This window comes from Amblyraja radiata, chromosome 7, assembly GCF_010909765.2.
Source record: "Amblyraja radiata isolate CabotCenter1 chromosome 7, sAmbRad1.1.pri, whole genome shotgun sequence".
In the NCBI taxonomy this organism is placed as follows: Eukaryota; Metazoa; Chordata; class Chondrichthyes; order Rajiformes; family Rajidae; genus Amblyraja; species Amblyraja radiata.
The window spans coordinates 4,793,854-4,819,410 of NC_045962.1; the positions used below are offsets into that span (position 1 = coordinate 4,793,854).

At 45.6% G+C, this 25,557-nt stretch overlaps 2 protein-coding genes across 2 annotated transcripts in view; both read left to right on the top strand.

The window, feature by feature from the left end:
• Positions 1-25,557, top strand: part of LOC116974956 (gamma-crystallin S-1-like) — a 131,784-nt gene that overhangs the window by 98,332 nt on the left and 7,895 nt on the right. The window lies entirely within an intron of this gene.
• On the top strand, positions 11,506-14,464 carry LOC116974968 (gamma-crystallin S-1-like). The gene is made up of 3 exons (XM_033023590.1): positions 11,506-11,538; positions 11,625-11,867; positions 14,113-14,464. The coding sequence occupies exons 1-3, from the start codon at positions 11,530-11,532 to the stop codon at positions 14,386-14,388; spliced, it is 528 nt and encodes a 175-aa protein (XP_032879481.1). The 5' UTR covers positions 11,506-11,529; the 3' UTR covers positions 14,389-14,464.

Here is a 25,557-nt window from a genome sequence, read left to right on the forward strand (position 1 = left end):
AAAAGGCACTATGGGTCAGCTACAAAAAGCCACATGGTTGGGTGTCGTGTCAAACCATCTCTAGATGGCTCAAACAGGTATTGGGAGCTGCTGGAGTGGATACTGATATTTACACATCTCACTCCCACAGGGCAGCATCTACATCGGCGGCTGACAGAATGGACGTGCCATTAGCCCACATCCTGGCAGCAGCGGGGTGGTCCATGGAAAGAACTTTCCAAACATTCTACCATAAGCCAATAGTAAAACCTGTTTCATTTGCAGAGAGAATTTTAGACTCTGCAAATATATAATTTAAGCCCGGGGGAGCGTTATTTTCGTTGTTATTGTTTCAAATAAATATCATTATTGTTTTATAAACAAATTCATGTTTGATTACGATAACATACTTCCTCCCTTGGATGACTTCGGCAGTGAGTGAAGCATGGACTGTTACACGGTTTGAAATCACAGAGCTTTAAAATCTTCACGTAGTCACTCACGTGACTCCGAAGTAAAATAGTAAGATTAAATGAGAACTTACCAGTTTGAAGTTTGATCTTTATTTTATGAGTTATGATGAGGAATTACGTGCCCTCCGCTCCCACCCTCAATTATAAAGGTCAAATGGTATCTTAGTTCTCCTTATCTTTACTATGTTTATTTCAATTATTGTGTTGTTTCTGTGATTCCACACCGCTGCTTTGAAGTATGTCGCACATGCGTGCTGGCGGGGTCTTCACGTAATCCCTCATCGTAACTCCTCATAAAATAAAGATCAAACTTTAAATTGGTAAGTTCTCATTTAATCTTACTATTATACTGCATCTGCCATACATTTGTCCACTCACCCAGCCTATCCAAGTCACCCTGCAGCCTCCTAGCATCCTCCTCACAGCCAACACTGTCCCCCAGCTTAGTGTCATCCGCAAACTTGGAGATGATGCATTCAATTCCCTTGTCCAAATCATTAATATATATTGTAAATAGCTGGGGTCCCAGCACTGAGCCTTGCGGTACCCCACTAGTCACTGCCTGCCATTCTGAAAAGGACCCGTTTAGTCCTACTCTTTGCTTCTCCTCCACCACCTTTGCCTTTGTCTTGTCCCTTTCTTTGGCCAGACCTCTTCATCCAGGATAATGTACCCTTACCCCCATCTGCACATTCCTGATTCCATACTAACCCTGCCTTTGTGTGCTGACCCTCTCCAGATCTATTCTTTTCAACCTGCCTGCATAGCATGGACCATCCAAATATCCCCCTTGCCCTTACTCTGTCCTCTCCTGCTTCTAAAATTGCACCTTCTGGTCACTAAGGATGAGCCCCAACATCAAACCTCCCATCAGGGCACCGCTGCATTGGTTCGGCAAATGGTTGTCTCTTGGATGCACCATCACACCCCCATGGTCCTACCACTGAGCATCAGACCATTGTCTGCAAGGTAATCCCAGACTCCATTTCCTCAGAGATCTTCCCACCACTGCCCTTCAGCCCTATAGTTCCCCCAAACCCTGCACAGCCCAGTGTCAACTCCTCTCCAAGATGCACAATTCTGACCGAGCAAATCTTCACCTTGGCATATAATTCTTAGAGAATTTACTTCTTCCTACATTGGAACGGAGATGGGGAAACACCTGTTCACACAGAGAGTTGTAATTCTGTGGAATTCTCTGCCTCAGAGGGCGGTGGAGGCCGCGCCTCTGGATACTTTCAAGAGAGAGTTAGACAGGACTCTTAAAGATAGTGGAGTCAGGGGATATGGGGAGAAAGCAGGAACGGGGTACTGATTGTGGATGATCAGCCATGATCACATTGGATGATGGTGCTGGCTCGAAGGGCCGAATGGCCTACTCCTGCACCTATTGTCTATTGTCTATTGTCAATTCTTTTTTTCTCTCTTCATTCAATCCCTCTCCAACAAACTCCAGACAACTCTAAGCCTTTCCATGACTCTAGTCTGAAGAAGGGACTCGCCCGAAGCATCAACCATTCCTTCTCTCCAGAGATGCTGCCTGTCCCGCTGAGTTACTCCAGCATTTTCCATCTATCTTTGGTTTTTGAATTGAATACCTTTATTGTCATTCAGACCTTACGGTCTGAACGAAATTTCGTGCCTGCAGTCATACATACAATCATACAATAATAAACAACAATAAACACAAATTAACACCACCACAGTGAGTCCTCCAAGCACCTCCTCACTGTGGTGGAGGCAAAAAATCTTAGGGTTACTGTCTCTTCCCTCCTCTTCTCCCTCTGCGCTGAGGCGATTCCCCACCGGGCGATGGCACAACAGTCCCGCGGCTCACCGAACCCCGCAAACGGGCCGGTTCAAACACCGCGGCCCGGGGGTGGTCGAAGCTGCCGCCCTCCAGTCCAGCATACGCAGCCGCTGGCCCGCGGCTGAACCCAGGACTCAGGTCACCGCCGCCAGAACGCCGTCCCAGCCACCGGAGCCAGCATCTGCCAGCAGTTCCTTCCTACAAACTCTGTTGCTTTCAGCCACTGTGACAATTTCCATATTCCTGGTTTCGACTGGCTTCTTTTCACCATACAAATATATCCCTCTGCACTTCCGCCCCTTACAAGGATGGCCTTGGGGTCCTCCGTTTCTGCTTTGAACAAAGCCCAACTATTCACCCTCCTCTGCTACTCACTTTGCGCCGGCTGAGCTTGTTGTCAGAAAGCAAAAGAGACAGCAGATGCTGCAATCTGAAGGAGGGTCTTAACCACAATAACTGCAAGAATAACGGTGGCCCAGCAGTAGAGTTCAAGTTCAAGTTCAAGTGAGTTTATTGTCATGTGTCCCTGTATAGGACAATGAAATTCTTGCTTTGCTTAAGCACACAGAACATAGTAAGCATTTACTACAAAACAGATAAATGTGTCCATATACCATGAAATAAATATATACACACATGAATAAATAAACTGATAAAGTGCAAATAGCAGAAAATGGGTTATTAATAATCAGAGTTTTGTCCGAGCCAGGTTTAATAGCCTGATGGCTGTGGGGAAGTAGCTATTCCTGAACCTGGTTGTTGCAGTCTTCAGGCTCCTGTACCTTCTACCTGAAGGTAGCAGGGAGATGAGTGTGTGGCCAGGATGGTGTGGGTCTTTGATGATGCTGCCAGCCTTTTTGAGGCAGCGACTGCGATAGATCCCCTCGATGGAAGGAAGGTCAGAGCCGATGATGGACTGGGCAGTGTTTACTACTTTTTGTAGTCTTTTCCTCTCCAGGGCGCTCAAATTGCCAAACCAAGAGTTGCTGCCTTACCACGCTTCCAGCTCCAGACACCCGGGTTCGATCCCGACTACAGGTGCTGTCTGTACGGAGTTTGTACGCTCTCCCCGTGACCTGCGTGGGTTTTCTCTGAGACTTTGGTTTCCTCCCACACTCTAAAGACGTACAGGTTTGTAGGTTAATTGGCTTGGTATAAATCTAAAATTGTCCCTAGTGTGTGCAGGGTTTTGTTACTGTGCAGGGATTGTTGGGCTGTGTGGAATCGGTGGGCCGAAGGGCCTGTTTCTGTGCTGTATCTCTAAACTAATCAGTGTACACGTTTGGCTCCACTGATGCTGGTGACTTGTTGAGTTTGTTCAGAGGTCTGCATTTTTTATTTGTTCTCACGTTGAACAACATTCCTTTAAAGCTGCTCACTTCATCCACATCAAAGAGAGCTAGTCTAAACTATTGGCGTCCCAGTTATTCCTGGGTCTTTGTGGGCCATATGCAACAGCCTTTGTTTCAGTCATGCTCAGGCCCCATCTCTCGCCCCTATCATCGGTATGTTGTCAAATGTATTGATGCTTCCTGCTCTCAGACAGAACATCAAAATGGCATCATATTTGCTGCAAATGTTCACCCTGCTCTCATTTTCACACAGCCTATCACTTTCCCATCTTCTTTGTCTCTCCCATAGTAGGTCGGTTGGTAATCAATATCAATATCAAGGCTAGACAAAGAAAGTTGGAGTAACTCAGCGGGACAGGCAGCATCTCTGGAGAGAATGGGCGACGTTTCGGGTCAAAACCCTTCTTCAGACCAGTCCCGCTGAGTTACTGCAGCATTTTGTGTCTATCTTTGTTTTAAAACAGCATCTTCCTTCAAAGGCACAAAGCAAACGAGGCACAGGCAGCTCCCTTGATTACACCTCATTAACCATATAACCATATAACCATATAACAATTACAGCATGGAAACAGGCCATCTCGACCATTCTAGTCCGTGCCGAACACGTATTCTCCCCTAGTCCCATATACCTGCGCACAGACCATAACCCTCCATTGCTTTCCCGTCCATATAACTATTCAATTTATTTTTAAATGATAAAAACGAACCTGCCTCCACCACCTTCACTGGAAGCTCATTCCACACAGCCACCACTCTCTGAGTAAAGAAGTTTCCCCTCATGTTACCCCTAAACGTCTGTCCCTTAATTCTCAAGTCATGTCCCCTTGTTTGAATCTTCCCTACTCTCAGTGGGAAAAGCTTATCCACGTCAACTCTGTCTATCCCTCTCATCATTTTAAAGACCTCTATCAAGTCCCCCCTTAACCTTCTGCGCTCCAAAGAATAAAGCCCTAACTTGTTCAACCTTTCTCTGTAACTTAGTTGCTGAAACCCAGGCAACATTCTAGTAAATCTCCTCTGTACTCTCTATATTTTGTTGACATCCTTCCTATAATTAGGCGACCAAAATTGTACACCATACTCCAGAATTGGCCTCACCAATGCCTTGTACAATTTTAACATTACATCCCAACTTCTATACTCAATGCTCTGATTTATAAAGGCCAGCACACCAAAAGCTTTCTTTACCACCATATCTACATGAGATTCCACTTTCAGGGAACTGTGCACAGTTATTCCCAGATCCCTCTGTTCACCTGCATTCTTCAATTCCCTACCATTCACCATGCACGTCCTATTTTGATTTGTCCTGCCAAGATGTAGCACCTCACACTTATTAGCATTAAACTCCATCTGCCATCTTTCAGCCCACTCTTCCAACTGGCATAAATCTCTCTGTAGACTTTGAAAATCTACTTCATTATCCACAACCCCACCTATCTTAGTATCATCTGCATACTTACTAATCCAATTTACCACATCATCATCCAGATCATTGATGTACATGACAAACAACAGTGGACCCAACACAGATCCCTGTGGCACCCCACTAGTCACTGGCCTCCAACCTGACAAACAACCATCCACCATTACTCTCTGGCATCTCCCATTCAGCCACTGTTGAATCCATCTTGCTACTCCACCATTAATACCCAACAATTGAACCTTCTTAACCAATCTTCCGTGAAGAACCTTGTCAAAGGCCTTACTGAAGTCCATATATACAACATCCACTGCTTTACCCTCATCAATTTCCCGAGTAACCTCTTCAAAAAATTCAAGAAGATTAGTCAAACATGACCTTCCAGGCTCAAATCCATGTTGACTGTTCCTAATCAGACCCTGTTTATCCAGATGCTTATATATATTATCTCTAAGTATCCTTTCCATTAATTTACCCACCACTGACGTCAAACTAACAGGTCTATAATTGCTAGGTTTACTCTTAGACCCCTTTTTAAACAATGGAACAACATGCGCAGTACGCCAATCCTCCGGCACTATTCCGGTTTCTAATGACATTTGAAATATTTCTGTCATAGCCCCTGCTTTTTCTACACTAACTTCCCTCAATGTCCCAGGGAATATCCTGTCCGGACCTGGAGACTTATCCACGTTTATATTTCTTAAAAGTGTCAGTACTTCCTCTTCTTTGAATCTCAAAGTTTCCATAGCTACTCTACTTGTTTCCCTTACCTCACATAATTCAATATCCTTCTCCTTGGTGAATTCCGAAGAAAATAAATTGTTCAATATCTCCCCCATCTCTTTTGCCTCTGCAGATAGCTGTCCACTCTGACTCTCTAATGGACCAATTTTATCCCTCGTTATCCTTTTGCTATTAATATAGCTGTAGAAACCCTTTGGATTTACTTTCACCTTACTTGCCAAAGCAACCTCATATCTTCTTTTAGCTTTTCTAATTTCTTTCTTAAGATTCTTTTTACATTCTTTATACTCCTCAAGTACCTCATTTACTCCATGCTGCCTATAATTATTGTAGATCTCTCTCTTTTTCCGAACCAAGTGTCCAATTTCCCTTGAAAACCATGCCTCTTTCCAATTTTTACTATTTCTTTTCAACCGAACAGGGATATAAAGATTCTGTACTCTTAAAATTTCACCTTTAAATGTCCTCCATTTCTCTTCCACATCTTTCCCATAAAACAAACTGTCCCAATTTACTCCTTTTAAATCCTTTCGCATCTCCTCAAAGTTAGCCTTTCTCCAATCAAAAATCTCAACCCGAGGTCCAGTTCTGACCCTCTCCATAATTATATTGAAACTAATGGTATTGTGATCACTGGTCCCGAACTGTTCCCCAACGCATACCTCTGCCACCTGACCCGTCTCATTTCCTAACAGGAGGTCCAGCACCGCCCCTTCTCTAGTAGGTACTTCTATGTATTGCTGCAAAAAACTATCCTGCACACATTTTACAAACTCCAACCCATCCAGCCCATTTACAGAATGTGTTTCCCAGTCTACGTGTGGAAAATTGAAATCTCCCACAATCACTACCTTGTGCTTACTACTAATATCTGCAATCTCCTTACATATTTGCTCTTCCAATTCTCGCTCCCCATTTGGCGGTCTATAATACACCCCTATAATTGTTGCTACCCCTTTCCCATTTCTCAGTTCCACCTAAATAGCCTCCCTAGACGAGCCCTCTAATCTATCCTGCCAAAGCACTGCTGTAATATCTTCCCTGATAAGCAATGCAACACCTCCACCTCTTGCCCCTCCAATTCTATCACACCTGAAGCAACGAAATCCTGGAATATTTAGTTTCCAATCACAGCCCTCCTGCAACCATGTTTCACTGATCGCCACAACATCATACTTCCAGGTGTCAATCCAGGCTCTAAGTTCATCCACCTTTCTTACAATGCTCCTAGCATTAAAATATACACATTTAAGAAACCCACCCACTCTTATTCTCTGTTTATTGTCTTTTTCTTCTCTCTCCCCTACATTTTGGGTCAGAGTGCTACAATTCTCTGCCTCCTGCCTCACACACTGACTGCTAGCTTTCCCAATTTGATTCCCTCCCCCCAACCATACTAGTTTAAAGTCTCCGCAGTAGCCTTTGCAAATCTCCCCGCCAGGATATTGGTCCCCCTCGAGTTCAAGTGCAACCCGTCCTTTCTGTACAGGTCGCACCTTCCCCAAAAGAGGTCCCAATGATCCAGAAACTTGAATCCATACCCACTGCGCCAGTCCCTCATCCACTCATTTATCCTCCACCTCGCTCCATTCCTACTCTCATTGTCACGTGGCACAGGCAGTATTCCTCAGATTGTTACCTTTGCAGTCCTTCTCCTTAACTCTCTACCTAACTCCCTAAATTCTTCTTTCAGGACCTCTTCTCTTTTTTTACCTATGTCGTTGGTACCTATATGTTCCACAACCTCAGGCTCCTCTCCCTCCCATTTCAGGATTTCTTTAACACGTTCAGACACATCCCTGACCCTGGCACCAGGGAGGCAAACTACCATCCGGGTCTTCTGTCTGCGTCCACAGAATCGCCTATCCGACCCCCTGACTATAGAGTCCCCTATTACAATTGCTCTCCTCTTCTTTTTGTTACCCTTCTGAGCAACAGGACCGGTCTTTGTGCCAGAGGCCCGGCCGCTGTCGCTACCCCCAGGTAGGCTGTCTCCCCCAACCGTACTCAAACATGAGTACTTATTTTCAAGGTGTTCAGCCACCGGGGTTCTCACCAGTCCCTGCCACTGCCCATTGCCCTTCCTAACTGTGACCCAGTTGTCTGCCTCCCATGGTCTTGGAGTGACCACCTCTCTGTAACTTCTTTCTATGACCTCCTCGCTCTCCCTGACCAGACAGAGGTCATCGAGTTGCTGCTCCAGGTTCCTAACACGGTCCCTTAGGAGCCCCATCTCGACGCACCTGGCGCAGATGTGGACGTCTGGAGGGCACTCAGACTCCATGACCTCCCACATCTGACATCCAGAACAGTAAACTGCCCTGGCCCTCATCCTCCCCCTTATCCTGAATACAATACAAAGCCTTACCCAGGATACAAGCCAATCAGCTGCTTCCTCTAGTCCGTTCGACCAATCAGCGGCTTCCTCAAGCCCACTTAATTTGAAGTGTGATCTGCGAATGGAACGTTGCAGATTTTGGCTCCTCCTCCCTCACCAACGGCTCCTGGGCCTCTGTTGAAACAAGCCCCGCGCTGGGTTTTTACACTCACCGCACGGACGTCGCTCCTCCCTCACCAACGGCTCCTGGGCCTCTGTTGAAACAAGCCCCGCGCTGGGTTTTTACACTCACCGCACGGACGTCGCTCCTCCCTCACCAACGGCTCCTGGGCCTTAACTCCCAGAATCCTTAACTCCCAGAATCCTTAACTCCCAGAATCCTCGGGGTTGCACCCAATCAGCTGCTTCCTCTGGTCCTCTTCCACCAATCAGAGGCTTCCACCAGACTCCTTCTCTGGAAGTGAGATGGAACGTTGCAGATTTGGGTAACTCCTCCTCGCACCAACGGCTCTCCGGGCCTCTGTAGAAGCAAGCCCTGCGCTGTTTTTATACTCACAGCTCCAGGTAACTCCTCCTCGCACCAACCTTTCCCTTATCTTTCATTACGCCCTGTTTAAAGAAAGGGATTGATTTCATTCTCTCAGTTTCTCTAACTCTGTTACACCTCTTCAAATGGTGACACCGTAGTCATTCACGCGTTGTGAATAAAACTATCTTTATTGGCAAATGCAACTGTTAAACACGTGCGCGTTAAGTGAGAGCTCTAGCAAGATCCCTGCTGCTGCTGTAGGACATACCCGTGGACTGATAACAATCTTCACTCGCAAACTCCCGCCAAACTCATTCACGTGACCGTTCCACCTCTACTGATTAGGGTTCGATATATAAGTGGCTCAACCACCAGACTGCACCACAATACCTTCCATATCAGTGTCTCTGATGTCTTCCTTTTCCCTTAACTGTGGGGGTCACCCCTCCACCATATCAATAAGGCTCGTAACTACATCCGTTTGTGAATAAGTACAGGATTCCCCTAGTACACAAACCTTCATATTCTTTCTGCTTCATCTTCTTCTTTCGTGTGGCCTGCACAGCCTAAAGTTGTTGGACAACTTGTTCTATTTGATCTTCCATTTGTGCACGTCGAGTTGATTGCATCAGTCGAAACAGGGCGGACCACGTGAAGGTTGCAATCTTCCACCCCAGCCTTCATATTGAGCAGCTCATTCTCCACAGTTTCTGGAGCTTTCAATGTGATGCCACCAGCAGGCACATCTTCCCCTTACTTCCCCTTTCAGAATCCTATGCTGCTCCATGGTTCTCTCCTTCACTCCACCAACACCTACTCCCCTTCTTACTGCACCTTTTCATGCAACTGCAAGAGATGCAGTGCCTATCCACCGACCTATTCTCTTCCCAATACCCTGGGACCCAAACACTCTTTCCATGTGAGAGAGTAAATCGCCTTCACTCCTTGCAACCTAGTGTGTTATACTTGCTGCTCACAATGTGGTTTTTCAGTTTAGTTTGGAGATACAGCGCGGAAACAGGCCCTTTGCCCCACCGAGTCCGCAAGAAAACAGCGATCCCCGCACATTAAAACAAGCCTATACACACTAGGGACAATTTACACTTATACCAAGCCGATTATCATACAAGCATGTATGTCTTAGGGGTGTGTGAGGAAACTGACGATCTCAGAGAAAACCCACGCAGGTCATGGGGAGAACGTAAAACTCCGTACAGACAGCACCCGTAGTTGGGATCGAACTCGGGTCTCCAGCGCTCTAGGCGCAGTAAGGCAACAACTCTACCGCCACACTTCCCTGCATGGTCTTCCCAGCATTTTTAAAGCAGGCTTCCAGTTGCCTTTCTTTTTAATTCTCGATTCCATTCTCAGTCTGACTTCTGTGTTTGGCCTCCTACACAGTTCCAACAAAGCACAGTGTAGGCTAAAGGATCCAAAACGCATCTTCCGAGTTGGGATATTAACACAAAAACATAATCAGCAGTTTCAGATAACCAGCCTGTCCAGTTTATATCATATCTGGCCATTGCCTCTCAATTCAGGTTTCCTGATCTGCTGAGTATTTCAAGATTTTCTATCTTGAATTCAGATTTTCAACATTTGCAGTTTTATTTGTTTTCTGATCATGTGTATTTTCATTTAATTTTTGAATAAATTCTTAACTCACAATTTGGACCCTTGACAACAGTGTCCAAATGTAACAAAGTGACTACCATGTAAAACACCTCCATTCTGTCTGCAAAACAAGACTGCACGCGTGGAGCCTGTTGCTATAATTCTCTGAAGATAGACACACAAATCTGGAGGAACAGCAGGACAGGCAGCATCTCTGGCGAAAAGGAATGGGTGACGTTTCGGGTCGAGACCCTTCTTCAGACCATTCTCCATGAAGCTCACCAAGTCTACGTCCTCAGCCAATTTTCACTGTGCCAGTTAGGTTGACAATGAAGTCAAGGAATAGCATGTCATCAAAGACACTACAGCCTTCTAGACTTTGCACATAGTTCAACAATGTCAAATAACAATTCCCTACTACAACGTCTCCAGACTCATGTTTTGTTTTAGCAAAGTGTTCTGAGAATTGGGTATTGACCTGAGCCATTAACCAAGTGTGCCCCTCCACCAGTTACTGATGTTAATTTAATAAAAAATATGGAATACATTGCCAGAGAAAATAAACACAATCAGGGTTTATTGACCTTTGGTAGTGTATAAGAAGGAACTACCAATGCTGATTTAAACCGAAGAGAGACACAAAATGCTGGAGTAACTCAGCGGGACAGGCAGCATCTCTGGAGAGAATGAAATGGGTGGTGTTTTGCGTCGAGAAATGTCTGAAGTTTCTGAAGGGTCTGAAGAAGAGTCTCGACCCTAAACGTCACCCATTCCATCTCTCCAGAGATGTTGCCAGTACCGCTGAGTTACTCCAGTGTTTTGCGTCTATCCATGGTAATGTATACAGTACATGTTGCATGCAAGTGTAAGGTGCATTGGGGTTAAGACATCTTTGATATCCAGGACAAAGTCACATTTCATCTTCTGTAAAAGATAAGTAATAAAAAAGTGGTAATAAAGCCATGACTAGGCTGACCAATGGATGCACCTTCAGCACTTGTTCATGAACATTTGGCCCAGAACAATTAAACAGCATCAAAGCAGAATGAAAAAGAATCAGAGGTCATCTATAAACCTGAATCACACGGCTTTGTCTGCCGTGCTGGAAGGTTTTATTCTAACTTTGTCTTTTTGCTGATATATACTACTGAAACCATTAGAATAACAAAGGTATTTCCTACGGTGGCATTTTGGTTCAGCATATAAATACCCTGCTGAATGAGGCAGTGTTGTATACAGGTGGGATTCCATACTGAAGCTCAAAATGGGAAAGGCAAGGCAGCCCCCGTGTTTTCAGAATTTGGCAATAATGTTTCAACCAGATGAAAAATAATAACTCACCTGTTTAATTCCCCACAGATCAACTTCTACGAGGACAGGAACTTCCAGGGTCGTCACTATGAGTGCAGCACCGACTGTGCCGACCTGTCCCCTTACTTCAGCCGCTGTAACTCCATCCGCGTGGACAGTGACTGGTGGGTGGCGTACGAGAAACCCAACTACATGGGGTACCAGTATGTCCTGAACAGGGGGGAGTATCCTGACTACCAGCGCTGGATGGGATTCAATGACTGTGTCAAGTCATGCCGCAGTTACCCTCAGGTGCGTGGAAGACACGTAAATTATAATTTACTGTAACTCCTTTTTGTTAGGAACTGTTAACAATGTTCTTTCTTTGAGATTAGTAACCTATTTTTTAATATAAATATTAAGATTTTTATTGTTCTTCCTTTTTTCTGTCATTCATGACAGATCCACACTTTAATCTTCCTGCTTTGTGCTATTTCAAGTTTGAAACGAAACATGAAACTGCAGGCTTCACTAAAACACTTCTTGCTTCTTAACTGGAGCTCCTCTTCTGAAGAAGGGTCTCGACCCGAAACATCACCTATTCCTTTTCTCCAGAGATGCTGCCTGTCCCGCTGAGTTATTCCAGCTTTTTGTGTCTATCTTCGGTTTAAACCACCAACTGCAGTTCCTTCCTGCACACTTCTCTTTAAAAGCTACACAAAAGTTTATTGTTTTCATGTGGAGTTTTCTAAGTTGAGGCAGATTTAACCAGTGGGGATGGCACTTACCTTGGCATGGACAGTACTGGGTGGGTTTTCACTCTTCTCATGTACATGCAGAGTTGCAAATATTGTCCTACAAATCCTATTTATGAAGGGCTTTTAGAATTAGCAAGTGTTGAAATTATTTGGTGGTAACGGCATCATTACCTTTGCCCCACCTAACCCTTGTGCACATTCTGCTTGGAACTAAATCCAAACTTCTATTCACAAAATAGATCATATAGCAGATTCACCCCAATTCCCAAGATAATATTGGAATACAGGTCCTTCCCAGATTATGAATGCCTGATTTATGTACAGCCCCTATATATGGATGTGTACAGGAGTGTTGAGGAGTATTACAGCGCACAACGCAACATAGAAACGTAGAAAATAGGTGCAGGAGTAGACCATTTGGCCCTTCGAGCCAGCACCGGCAGTCAACGTGACCATGTCTGATCATCCAAAATCAGTACCCCGTTTCTGCTTTCTCCCCATATCCCTTGATTCCGTTAGCCCTAAGAGCTATATCTAACTCTCTCTTGAATACATCAGAATACAACTCAGTGTTGAGGAGACCAATGTGTTGGATGTGCTGACAGTGGCTGGGCTAGAAGCTTCCAGTACTTGCTGGAAATTTGTTTCACAGCAATATCATGAAGGTTGAATTAAACACCCTAGTTGCCCTTGGTTGGCCTATGTTGTCTTTAAATATATTACCTGCTCCGTCACTGATGTGAACTGGTTGCATTGTGATTGCTCCCGCTCCTAACATGCACAGTAGAGAGCATATTGACTGATTGCATCATTGTCTGGTTTGGCAACTTGAATGTCCAGGAGCGGAAAAGACTGCAACAAGTTGTGACCACTGCCCAGTCCATCACTGGCTCTGACCTCCCCACCATCGAAGGGATTTACCAGAGTCGCTGACTCAAAAAGGCAGCCAGCATCATCTGAGAGCAACACCACCCTGACCACACACTCATTTCACCACTGCCATTGGGAAAAAGGTACAGGAACATGAAAACCATAACGACCAGGTTTATGAACAGCTTCTTCCCTACAGCCATCAGGCTATTAAGCACTACAACCTCATATCGGCTCTGAACTACAATAGACTATTATTATTATTATTGTTGCACTGTTTTGTTTGTGGGTACGTTGTGAGTATGTGTGCATATACACACTGAGCTTTCCTTTTCTCTCTCTCGTTTGTCATATTATACTATGTTTGCATATTCTGTTGTGCTGCAGCAAGTAAGATTGTCATTGTTCTATCTGGGACATATGACAATAAAACACTCTTGACTCTTGACTCATGATTGATCATTTAAAGCTAGAATAAGTCATTTCTTTCTATATTCGGTTTTGGAATACCTTTCTTCATACCTTGGTTCGACAATGAAAGCTTCCATTTTTTTCTGAAAGCTCGCCAAAACATTTTCAAATATTTTGACAATACAAGCTGAGACCCGTTAATAGTGTTTCTAGTTGTAATCTTGCCGATAATCTACGCACTATTGAGAAAACAATTATGGTTTCTAACGTTTTGAGTTTTTTTTCAATTTTATCTTAGAGATTTTCGCGTTTAATAAATTAATAATAATCCATTGTCAAATTCAACTTAGCCTTCATCTTCATCGATGTATCATTAATCTGAAGTATCCACTTATTGAATGCTCTTGGGCTAAGATCTCACCTGCAACTGCAATAACCTAATGGAGGTAGATACATTAATGAGCATAAAAATATATATTTTTTGCTGAATGCTTTGATTTATTAACTTTCTATTCCAGAACCGAGGTGGCAACTACAGGATGAAGATTTACGAGAGGCCTGACTTTGGAGGACAGATGATGGAATTCATGGACGACTGTCCCTCCGTCTACGATCGTTTCCGTAACCGTGACATTCACTCCTGCCACGTGATGGATGGTCACTGGATCTTCTATGAACAACCCAACTACAGAGGCCGACAGTACTTCATGAGACCCGGGGAGTACAGGAAATACAATGACTGGGGCGGCTACAACTCCACCATCGGGTCTTTCAGGCGCATGAGGGACTTCTAGATTGTTGCGAAAAAATATGAATTTGTCATGTTGAAGCATTTCTGAAAAAAAAATAAAATGCTGCTCCCTTGATTTTGTTTTGGTAATCGCCTCATTTATAACTCGATTTCCATGAAAAGTGGTGAAAATGATAATCCTAATAGGAAGTTGCATATCCTGCCAGATAGATTATGCTTCCTGCCCCCCATTTCATAGGCCCCCCTCCCCTCCATTTCAATGGCCGCATTGGCCACGGGTGTGTAATTAAATCTGAATTACACCTTTCAGAGGGGAATTGTATTCGTTTAGTTTAGATTATAGTCACGTGTACTTTTTGTTTGCATACTACCCAGTCATAGAAACATAGAAACATAGAAAATAGGGCAGGAGTAGGCCATTTGGCCCTTCGAGCCTGCACCGCCATTCAATATGATCATGGCTGATCATCCAACTCAGTATCCTGTACCTGCCTTCTCTCCATACCCCCTGATCCCTTTAGCCACAAGGGCCACATCTAACTCCCTCTTAAATATAGCCAATGAACTAGCCTCAACTAGCTTCTGTGGCAGAGAATTCCACAGATTCACCACTCTGTGTGAAAAATGTTTTTCTCATCTCGGTCCTAAAAGACTCCCCCCTTATCGTTAAACTGTGACCCCTTGTTCTGGACTTCCCCAACATCGGGAATAATCTTCCTGCATCTAGCCTGTCCAACCCCTTAAGAATTTTGTAAGTTTCGATAAGATCCCCCCCTCAATCTTCTAAATTCTAGCGAGTACAAGCCGAGTCTATCCAGTCTTTCTTCATATGAAAGTCCTGCCATCCCAGGAATCAGTCTGGTGAACCTTCTCTGTACTCCCTCTATGGCAAGAATGTCTTTCCTCAGATTAGGAGACCAAAACTGTACGCAATACTCCAGGTGTGGTCTCACCAAGACCCTGTACAACTGCAGTAGAACCTCCCTGCTCCTATGCTCAAATCCTCCCTGCTCCTATACTCAAATCAAGTCATGCTACTTAGTCATATGACCCAGCCATGCTACCCAGTTATGCTACCCAGGAAGGATGGGAGCTTAAGAAAGGTGGCATTGCCAGGCAGTGGGAGCTCTCAGAACAGAACCAACCTGCACATGGACGATGTCGCTGACTTCTACTTGGATCCACGGTCGGTCACAGGTTGATCAGCATCTCCGACCAGTTTCAGGTGGTATAGAGATCCAGAATAAACTGCATGAAGAGTGAGTCCATGCTCTTTGACAACTGACCGGACTGATCTTCCGTGCCCTTCCTGTCAGAGTGGCGCAGCGGTAGAATTGCTGCAATACATGAACACAATCAAGCTGTCCACAGTGCACGGATAAAGGGTAGGATAAGGGTAAGATATTTAGTGCAAGATATGACATTGAAGTCCGACTACAGTTCAAATGTCTCTAATGGATAGATGGGAGGTCAGGACCACACGCTAGCTGATGGGAGGATGGTTCAGTCACCTGATAACAGCTGGGAAGAAACTGTCACTGATTCTGGAAGTGCACGTTTTCAAACTTCTGTACCACTTGCCTGAGGGGAGAAGATGGGGTGACCGGGGTGAGACCGGCGCTTGATTATGTTTGCGGCCTTGCTGAAGTAGCGTGGAATGTAGGTGGAGTCAATGGAGGGGAGGTTGGTTTGTGGTCTGGGCTACATCCACAAGTCTCTGCAATTTCTTGCGGAATGGAGCTGTTCTCAATTGTGATGCACCCCGATGAAATGATTTCCACGGCGCATCTGTAGAAGTTGGTGAGAGTTGTAGGGGACATGCTGTACTTCCCAAGCCCTCTACGTAAGCAGAGGCGTTGATGAGCTTTCTTGAATGCATGGTGGTTCTTGATGTGATGCAGTGAATGTATGTGTGTGTGCACACCCACATCCTTGTGTTTTTGGATAGTTTTTGATGGAGTCTATACATCTACTTGATCTCCATGTCAAAAACCCTCACCATGAACATTGACATTGTAGTCAGTGTCATAAACTGGGCATCTGAGCTAACGTAATTCTATCCTTTGACTATCATCAACACAACCAAAGGTTCTACTGAACTGCAGACTGTTCTGGCAAAATGTCTGGCAAGACTCCATGAAAAAGGGCATCATCATCACCCTGATCTATAAGTAGAAGAAGGACATCAGGAATTGTAGATCCATCTCACTGCTACACGTGGACTATATAATGCTGTCAAAGGTTCATTGCCAACCGGGTCAACTCTGCTCTGAGAGAGACAATCTACCTGGAAAATAAACCTGTGATGCTCTTGCCTGGAAAATTACGGGCAACTTTGTGCCGCCAGGGACACCATAGCCCATATGCAGGACTGAGGGATGGAATCCTGCCTGGTCAGCTTGGACCAGGAGAAGGCCTTTGACAGTCCTGCGTATGTATTGCACACATACATGATGGAGTGTTCTCCACACTGGGCTCTGGGGTGTGAATCCGGAGGAGGCGCTGTCCTGAACGGCTGCCTGTCCTGCAGCTGTCCGTTTTTTCCCCTTCTTTTTTATTATTTTTAGTTCGTTAAGTGTACAGTCAGGGGGTCTAAATCTTTTATGTGTGGGGGGTGGTGGGGGGGAAGGGGGAAACTGCTTTTCTAAGTCCCTACCTGGTCGGAGGGGTTGCCTTCCTCCGAGCAGCGTCTTCGACCTGTCCTCGCGGCCTACCAGCGGGTCCTGGAGCGACGTTTCCCTGAGGGGACCTGGCCAGAACATCGGCTTTGGCGGCGGCGCAGAACGTCGGCGTTGGCGGCGGCGCAGCGCTGGAGCGCTATTGCGGAGCGGGCGATGCCTTTCCTGGGTCGCCGCGCTGGGACTCCACTATGCTTGGTACCGCCGAGGAAAACATCGTGGAGCCGCGGTTCTGCGGAGCAGCCAGCTGCGACGTTGAACTTACATCTAGCCGAGATCATCAGTGTGCGGAGCTCCGTCTGGCGTGGTCTGTTGGCTTGGAAGCCGCGGTCTCCGGTAAGAAGGCGGCCGTTCCTGGCACCCCAGGCCACTGGGGGTTCTCCCAACGCCGGAGCACCATCACCCGGCGAGAACATCGGGCGCCGTGGCGGCGACTGTGGAGGCCTCAATAGGCCCGACTATGGGTGGACAAGAGGATGGGGACTGGACTTTGTGCCTTCCCCCACAGTGGGAATCACTGTGGGGGGATGTTTTGGTGTTGAATTTCTTTATGAATACTGTGTTGTATTTTTATTAGTGTGCTGCAAGGACATCAGAATTTCCCCTGAATAAGGGGATTAATAAAGTAATCAATCAATCAATCAATCAATCAGTAACTGGATCCCACTGCTCTACACAGATATCCATAATGCAGTCCAAATCAATGAGTGGGAAAGGGATAGCTTCCCCGTCACGGCTGGAGTCAGGCAGGATTACCCACTCTAGGTCCCTAGTGTGTAGGAGAGTGTTAAGGGCCTGTCCCACTTGGGCGTCATTTGCGCGTCATTTACGCTACATCATTTACGCGCACATTGTGCCGTGCACGTGATGTGCGCATGGTGCGCATTACGCACGCACGTAGTCAGTGACGCCCCAGGATTTGGGGATGTACAAAATCATTGTGCGCCACCTGCGTGACGCGCAAGTGGCGCCCAAGTGGGAGAGGCCCTTTAGTTTATGGGGTGGTCGCTGGTCTGCCCGGACTCAGTGGAGCAAAGGGCCTACATCCACACTGAATCTCCAAAGTCTAAAGTCAGGTCTGACTACCTGAAGGTTCCGGGATCTGGTTCAGAGGGGTTAAAGCGTACAACAATAATTAGCTGCAGCAGATTGCCAAGGTCAAACAAAATTTGGAGAGTGGGAGCAGCGCTCCCGTCAATAACCGTAAAAACATTGTCATCAGGTATGAGATGCTCTCAGGGCTGTTGTACTTGACCCTAAGAGGGTGTGGTTAGATGCAAGGATCTTTGTCACTGTTCATCCCAAGCAGCTGTGTAACAGAGGACCCTGACTTACAGATTGTTCGCAGGGACATACAGTATTGTGAAACAGGCAGTGTGCTGCTGGAAGACAATCAATCCAGTGAACGCCACTCTTTGGCCTGCCTGAACCTTGTTGGTCTTCCAGCTCAACGAGATGTCCATTAGGGAATGTTGCTAGCTGAAGATAGGCACAAAATGCTGGAGTAACTCAACGGGACAGGCAGCATCTCTGGACAAAAGGAATGGGTGACGTATCTGGTCGAGACCCTTCTTCAGTTGCCAACTGGCCCATTCCAGACTACAGGCATACGACCTGAGGGACATAAAAACATTAAAAAATAGGTGCAGGAGTAGGTCATTCGGCCCTTCGAGCCACCGCCATTCAATATGATCATGGCTGATCATCCAAAATCAATTCCTCGTTCTGGATTTTTCCCCATATCCCTTGATTCCCTTTAGCCCTAAGAGCTAAATCTAACTCTCTCTTGAAAACATCCAGTGAATTGGCCTCTCTGGGTGAAAAAAAGTTTTCGGCATCTCAGTCCTAAATTTTCTTAAACTGTGACCCCTGTTTCTGGACTCCCCCAACATCGAGAACATTTTTCCTGCATCTACCCTGACCAATCCTCTAAGGATTTTATATGTATCTACAAGATTCCCTCTCATCCTTCTAAATTCCATACTGAGGTTTGGTGCAGCCAACTTGAAGGCTTTGTGGGGGAGGACATTGTTGCTGGACATTGAGGGTCTGAGTCTGGTGGGGACACCCACCAACAATGGAAATGTTATCACTCCAGAGCTCCACATGCTAAGCGTAAAAAAAGCAAGTTGCTAAAGGGCCTGTCCCACTTTCCCGAGATATTCACGAATTCTCCCGAGTTTTCAAACTCGCAGAATGTTCGTAACGAGTCCGTAGGAGGCTGTAGGTGCCCGTGGATATATCGTAACGGCTCGTTATGCCAGCCGTAGGTACTCGGGGCTATTTCTTTTTACTGGTGGATATTTTTCATCATGCTGATGCCCCGAATACCAAGACTTACCTGATGCCCCGAATACCTATGGCTGGCATAACGAGCCGCTACAATATATCCACGGACTCCTACGGACTCGTTACGAACATGCTACGGAGTTTGAAAACTCGGGAGAATTTGTGAATAATTCGGGAAAGTGGGACAGGCCCTTAACACTACTGTGTATAACACTAGCAATATTAAATGTAATGACACCAAAAATGTAATAAGATTTTTGCAAGGTTTTGGTTTTCTATATATTTTTCATTGCAAATAAACTATTTTTGAAATGAACAATTGTCCATTTCTTATTTTCACCCCAAATATGTCTATTTGAAGGCATTTAGGAACTTCTACTATCATACTAACTTAGCCACTGCCAAGATAGGAAATTTGTTGTTCACTTGCCAATGCACTAGATCATCCAAACATTCCATCAGCAGAGCATGGAAAACCATGGATTATCTACAATAGTAGGCCTGGTGTCTACGTTCCATAGAGTCATAGTGTATGGAGAAGGAAACTTGCCCATGTTGCCCAAGTTGCCTTTCTGGGCTAGTCCCATTTCCCTGTATATGACCCATATGCCTCTGAACTCTTTCCATATATGTGTCCAAATATTTTTTGAAAGTCCTAATTTTGTCCTAACATCCTGTGGCACTTCATTCCAGATACGGGCAACCCCCCAGAGTGAAAAAGCTCCCAGAGGTCCCTCTTAAATCTTTCCCCTCTCACATAAAGCCCATTCACTCTAGTTCCGGAAGTGGCGGCGCTGTGATACGGCTGCGGCTCGCCTGCAGTCTGTCTGTTTTTACTTTTTGTATTGTTTTTTTTGTCTAGTTTAGTAATTTTTTTGGTTATTAGGTGGTGTTATGTGTGTGGGGGGAGGGTGAAACAGAGCTTTCTGTCTCTCCCTTCGGGGGAATGCGACTTTTTTGTCGTATCCCCCTTCTCTTCCCCCGTCTGCGCTGAGGCCTAATGGCGGAGCTGGCGGCCTCCAACCTGCGACCGACCTCGAGGATCCGGAGGTAGAGCCAGCCAGGACTCACCAACGCGAGGCTGGCCGTCTTTGAGCTGCGGCGACGTCCGGGTAGCGGCACGACTCGGCGCTCCGGTGAGGGTGGACGGCGCGGGGCTGAGACACTCTCGTGTGAGCGGCACGGCTGCCAGCTGGAAGGCGCTCCCGTGTGAGCAGCCCGGTGCGGGGCTGAGACGCTGCCGTGTGGGTGGCCTGGCTATCGGCTGGAAGGCGCTCCGGTGAGGGCGGACCGGCTCCCGGCTCCCGGCTGGAAGGTGCTCCCGTGGGGGCAGCCCGGTGCGGGGCTGAGACGCTGCCTTGTGGGCGGCCCGGTGCGGGGCGGAGACGGTGCTCCGGCGGCTGAGGCGGCGGCGACCTGGATCCGGGGCTCGGCCGCGGGCCAGTGGAAGACAATGTCGGGAGCTCGCAGGTCACAGGCTGGTGCCTGTTTTCCGGAGCACCCGTTGCAACAGCTGCGGGCAGCCTCGACCACCCCCGGGCCGCGGAGCTTGAACCGCGGGACTGATACCATCGCCCGGTGGGGTATCGCCTCGGCGCAGAGGGAGAAGAGGAGGGAAGAGACAGTAACTCTAAGACTTTTGCCTCCATCACAGTGAGGAGGTGTTTGGTGAACTCACTGTGGTGGATGTTAATTTGTGTTTATTGTGTTTTGTTATTATTACATGTATGGCTGCAGGCAACAGCATTTCGTTCAGACCGAAAGGTCTGAATGACAAATAAAGGATTCAATTCAATTCAATTCAATTTTAGAATTCTCTACTCTGTGAAAAATACAGATTCCAATTCATCCATGCTCATCACATGTTTGTATATATTTGAGTAAGGTCTTGCCTCAACCTCTTACACTCTTATAAAGCGCTAGTCTATCCAACTTCTTCCTGCAACTGAAGCCCAGGTAACGTCTTGGTGAAAATTCTCTGCACCCTTTCCAACTTAATGACAACCTTCTTACAGCTGGGTGTCCAGAACTGCACACAATTTCACTGCAAGTGTAGTCTCACCAATGTTGCATCATGATGTTGCACCTTATGTACTAAATACCGTTCCCAAAACAACGTGCCAAATGCCTGCGTCACCACCCAGTCCACCCATCCAATTGACAACCAAAGTGCAATGCCTAATAGTTGCCAGAGTTAAATCTGAATTTCCATTCCCTGGCGCACCTTCCCAATGGATCCGGATCCTGGTGACAATTTAGATATTCTTCCTCACACTACATTATACTATATTGTCATCCAAATTGCTAAACAAACAGTGGAACCCCTGCAGCACAATATGGGTCAATAGACAATAGACAATAGTCAATAGGTGCAAGAGTAGGCCATTCGGCCCTTCGAGCCAGCACGGTCATTCAATGTGATACTGGCTGATCATCCCCAATCAGTACCCCTTTCCTGCCTTCTCCCCATATCCCCTGACTCCTCTATTTTTAAGAGCCCTATCTAGCTCTCTTGAAAGCATCCAGAGAACCTGCCTCCATCCAGAGAATTCCACAGACTCACTACTCTCTGTGAGAAAAAGTGTTTCCTCATCTCCGTTCTAAATGGTTTACTCCTTATTCTTAAACTGTGGTCACAGGTCTCCAATTAATAAAAACAACCTTCCACAACTACCCATTCAATTTTTTCCTCCAAGCCAACTAAGAATTCAATTGTCTGACTCACCTTGGATTCAATGTGATCTAACCAACACGTAGTGGGGTGAACTTACACAATAGGTTTTATTTCCAACAATGACCAATACTATCTACAAGGTCCTGGTGGCTCCGTCTTCATCCAAAATACAGAAGCTCGGCCAGCAGGGGAATCTTCCACTCTTCCCATTTTCCTCACCTTTGCCCCCCCCCCCCCCCCTCTCTCCCTCCGGCCCCCTCTCCTGCTCCCTCTGCCCCTCCACCCCTCCACCCTCCACCCTCCCTCCTGGGTGCATCACTCCCCAGGGCCCGGCCATTCTCCGTGAAGGTACTACCCTGCTTTAACTTTCCAAACTACAATACCTCACACTTATCTGCATTAAATTCCATTAGCCATTCCTCTGCCTATTACCCAGCTGATCAAGAGCGTGCTGTAACTTTTTACAGCAATCTTCACTATCTATAACACCACCCACTTTAGTGTTATCTGAAACTTACTAATCGTGCCTTGTACTGGATATTTCCCCTCTACTCTTTCAGACTGGATGATCCTGACCCGAAACGTCAATTGTCCATTTCCCTCCACAGATGCTGCCTGATCTGTTATGTTCCTCCAGTTGTTTGCCATCGTTGGCTGGATTCTGCAACAAAAGTTGATAGTTCTATATACTGAGCCTTGGCTGAAGATATAATGACAACACAGGAAGCAGTTACCAAGGATGATATACAGAACAAGATGTGTCATATTGAGTTACCATATAATAATAACCATATAACAATTACAGCACGGAAACAGGCCATCTCGACCCTTCTAGTCCGTGTCGAACACGTATTCTCCCCATGTCCCATATACCTGCGCTCAGACCATAACCCTCCATTCCTTTCCCGTCCATATAACTATCCAATTTATTTTTAAATGATAAAAACGAACCTGCCTCCACCACCTTCACTGGAAGCTCATTCCACACAGCCACCACTCTATGAGTAAAGAGGTTCCCCCTCATGTTACCCCTAAACTTCTGTCCCTTAATTCTCAAGTCATGTCCCCTTGTTTGAATCTTCCCTACTCTCAGTGGGAAAAGCTTATCCACGTCAACTCTGTCTATCCCTCTCATCATTTTAAAGACCTCTATCAAGTCCCCCCTTAACCTTCTGCGCTCCAAAGAATAAAGCCCTAACTTGTTCAACCTTTCTCTGTAACTTAATTGCTGAAACCCAGGCAACATTCTAGTAAATCGCCTCTGTACTCTCTCTATTTTGTTGACATCCTTCCTATAATTAGGCGACCAAAATTGTACCCCATACTCCAGAATTGGCCTCACCAATGCCTTGTACAATTTTAACATTACATCCCAACTTCTATACTCAATGCTCTGATTTATAAAGGCCAGCACACCAAAAGCTTTCTTTACCACCCTATCTACATGAGATTCCACTTTCAGGGAACTGTGCACAGTTATTCCCAGATCCCTCTGTTCACCTGCATTCTTCAATTCCCTACCATTTACCATGTACATCCTATTTTGATTTGTCCTGCCAAGATGTAGCACCTCACACTTATCAGCATTAAACTCCATCTGCCATCTTTCAGTCCACTCTTCCAACTGGCATAAATCTCTATGTAGACTTTGAAAATCTACTTCATTATCCACAACCCCACCTGTTTTAGTATCATCTGCATACTTACTAATCCAATTTACCACACCATCATCCAGATCATTGATGTACATGACAAACAACAGTGGACCCAACACAGATCCCTGTGGCACTCCACTAGTCACTGGCCTCCAACCTGACAAACAACCATCCACCATTACTCTCTGGCATCTCCCATTCAGCCGCTGTTGAATCCATCTTGCTACTCCACCATTAATACCCAACCATTGAACCTTCTTAACCAACCTTCCATGAGGAACCTTGTCAAAGGCCTTACTGAAGTCCATATATACAACATCCACTGTTTTACCCTCATCAATTTCCCGAGTAACCTCGTCAAAAAATTCAAGAAGATTAGTCAAACATGACCTTCCAGGCACAAATCCATGTTGACTGTTCCTAATCAGACCCTGTTTATCCAGATGCTTATATATATTATCTCTAAGTATCCTTTCCATTAATTTGCCCACCACTGACGTCAAACTAACAGGTCTATAATTGCTAGGTTTACTCTTAGACCCCTTTTTAAACAATGGAACAACATGCGCAGTACGCCAATCCTCCGGCACTATTCCCGTTTCTAATGACATTTGAAATATTTCTGTCATAGCCCCTGCTATTTCTACACTAACTTCCCTCAATGTCCTAGGGAATATCCTGTCCGGACCTGGAGACTTATCCACTTTTATATTTCTCAAAAGTGTCAGTACTTCCTCTTCTTTGAATCTCATAGTTTCCATAGCTACTATACTTGTTTCCCTTACCTCACATAATTCAATATCCTTCTCCTTGGTGAATACCGAAGAAAAGAAATTGTTCAATATCTTCCCCATCTCTTTTGGCTCTGCAGATAGCTGTCTACTCTGACTCTCTAATGGACCAATTTTATCCCTCGTTATCCTTTTGCTATTAATTTAGCTGTAGAAACCCTTTGGGTTTACTTTCACCTTACTTGCCAAAGCAACCTCATATCTTCTTTTAGCTTTTCTAATTTATTTCTTAAGATTCTTTTTACATTCTTTACTCCTCAAGCACCTCATTTACTCCATTCTGCCTATAATTATTGTAGATCTCCCTCTTTTTCCGAACCAAGTGTCCAATTTCCCTTGAAAACCATGGCTCTTTCCGATTTTTACTATTTCCTTTCAACCGAACAGGGACATAAAGATTCTGTACTCTTAAAATTTCACCTTTAAATGTACTCCATTTCTCTTCCACATCTTTCCCATAAAACAAACTGTCCCAATTTACTCCTTTTAAATCCTTTCGCATCTCCTCAAAGTTAGCCTTTCTCCAATCAAAAATCTCAACCCTAGGTCCAGTTCTGACCCTCTCCATAATTATATTGAAACTAATGGTATTGTGATCACTGGTCCCGAACTGTTCCCCAACGCATACCTCTGCCACCTGACCCATCTCATTTCCTAACAGGAGGTCCAGCACCGCCCCTTCTCTAGTAGGTACTTCTATGTATTGCTGCAAAAAACTATCCTGCACACATTTTACAAACTCCAACCCATCCAGCCCATTTACAGAATGTGTTTCCCAGTCTATGTGTGGAAAATTGAAATCTCCCACAATCACTACCTTGTGCTTACTACTAATATCTGCAATCTCCTTACATATTTGCTCTTCCAATTCTCGCTCCCCATTTGGCGGTCTATAATACACCCCTATAAGTGTTGCTACCACCCCTTTCCCATTTCTCAGTTCCACCCAAATAGCCTCCCTAGACAAGCCCTCTAATCTATCCTGCCAAAGCACTGCTGTAATATCTTCCCTGATAACCAATGCAACACCTCCACCTCTTGCCCCTCCAATTCTATCACACCTGAAGCAACGAAATCCTGGAATATTTAGTTTCCAATCACAGCCCTCCTGCAACCATGTTTCAC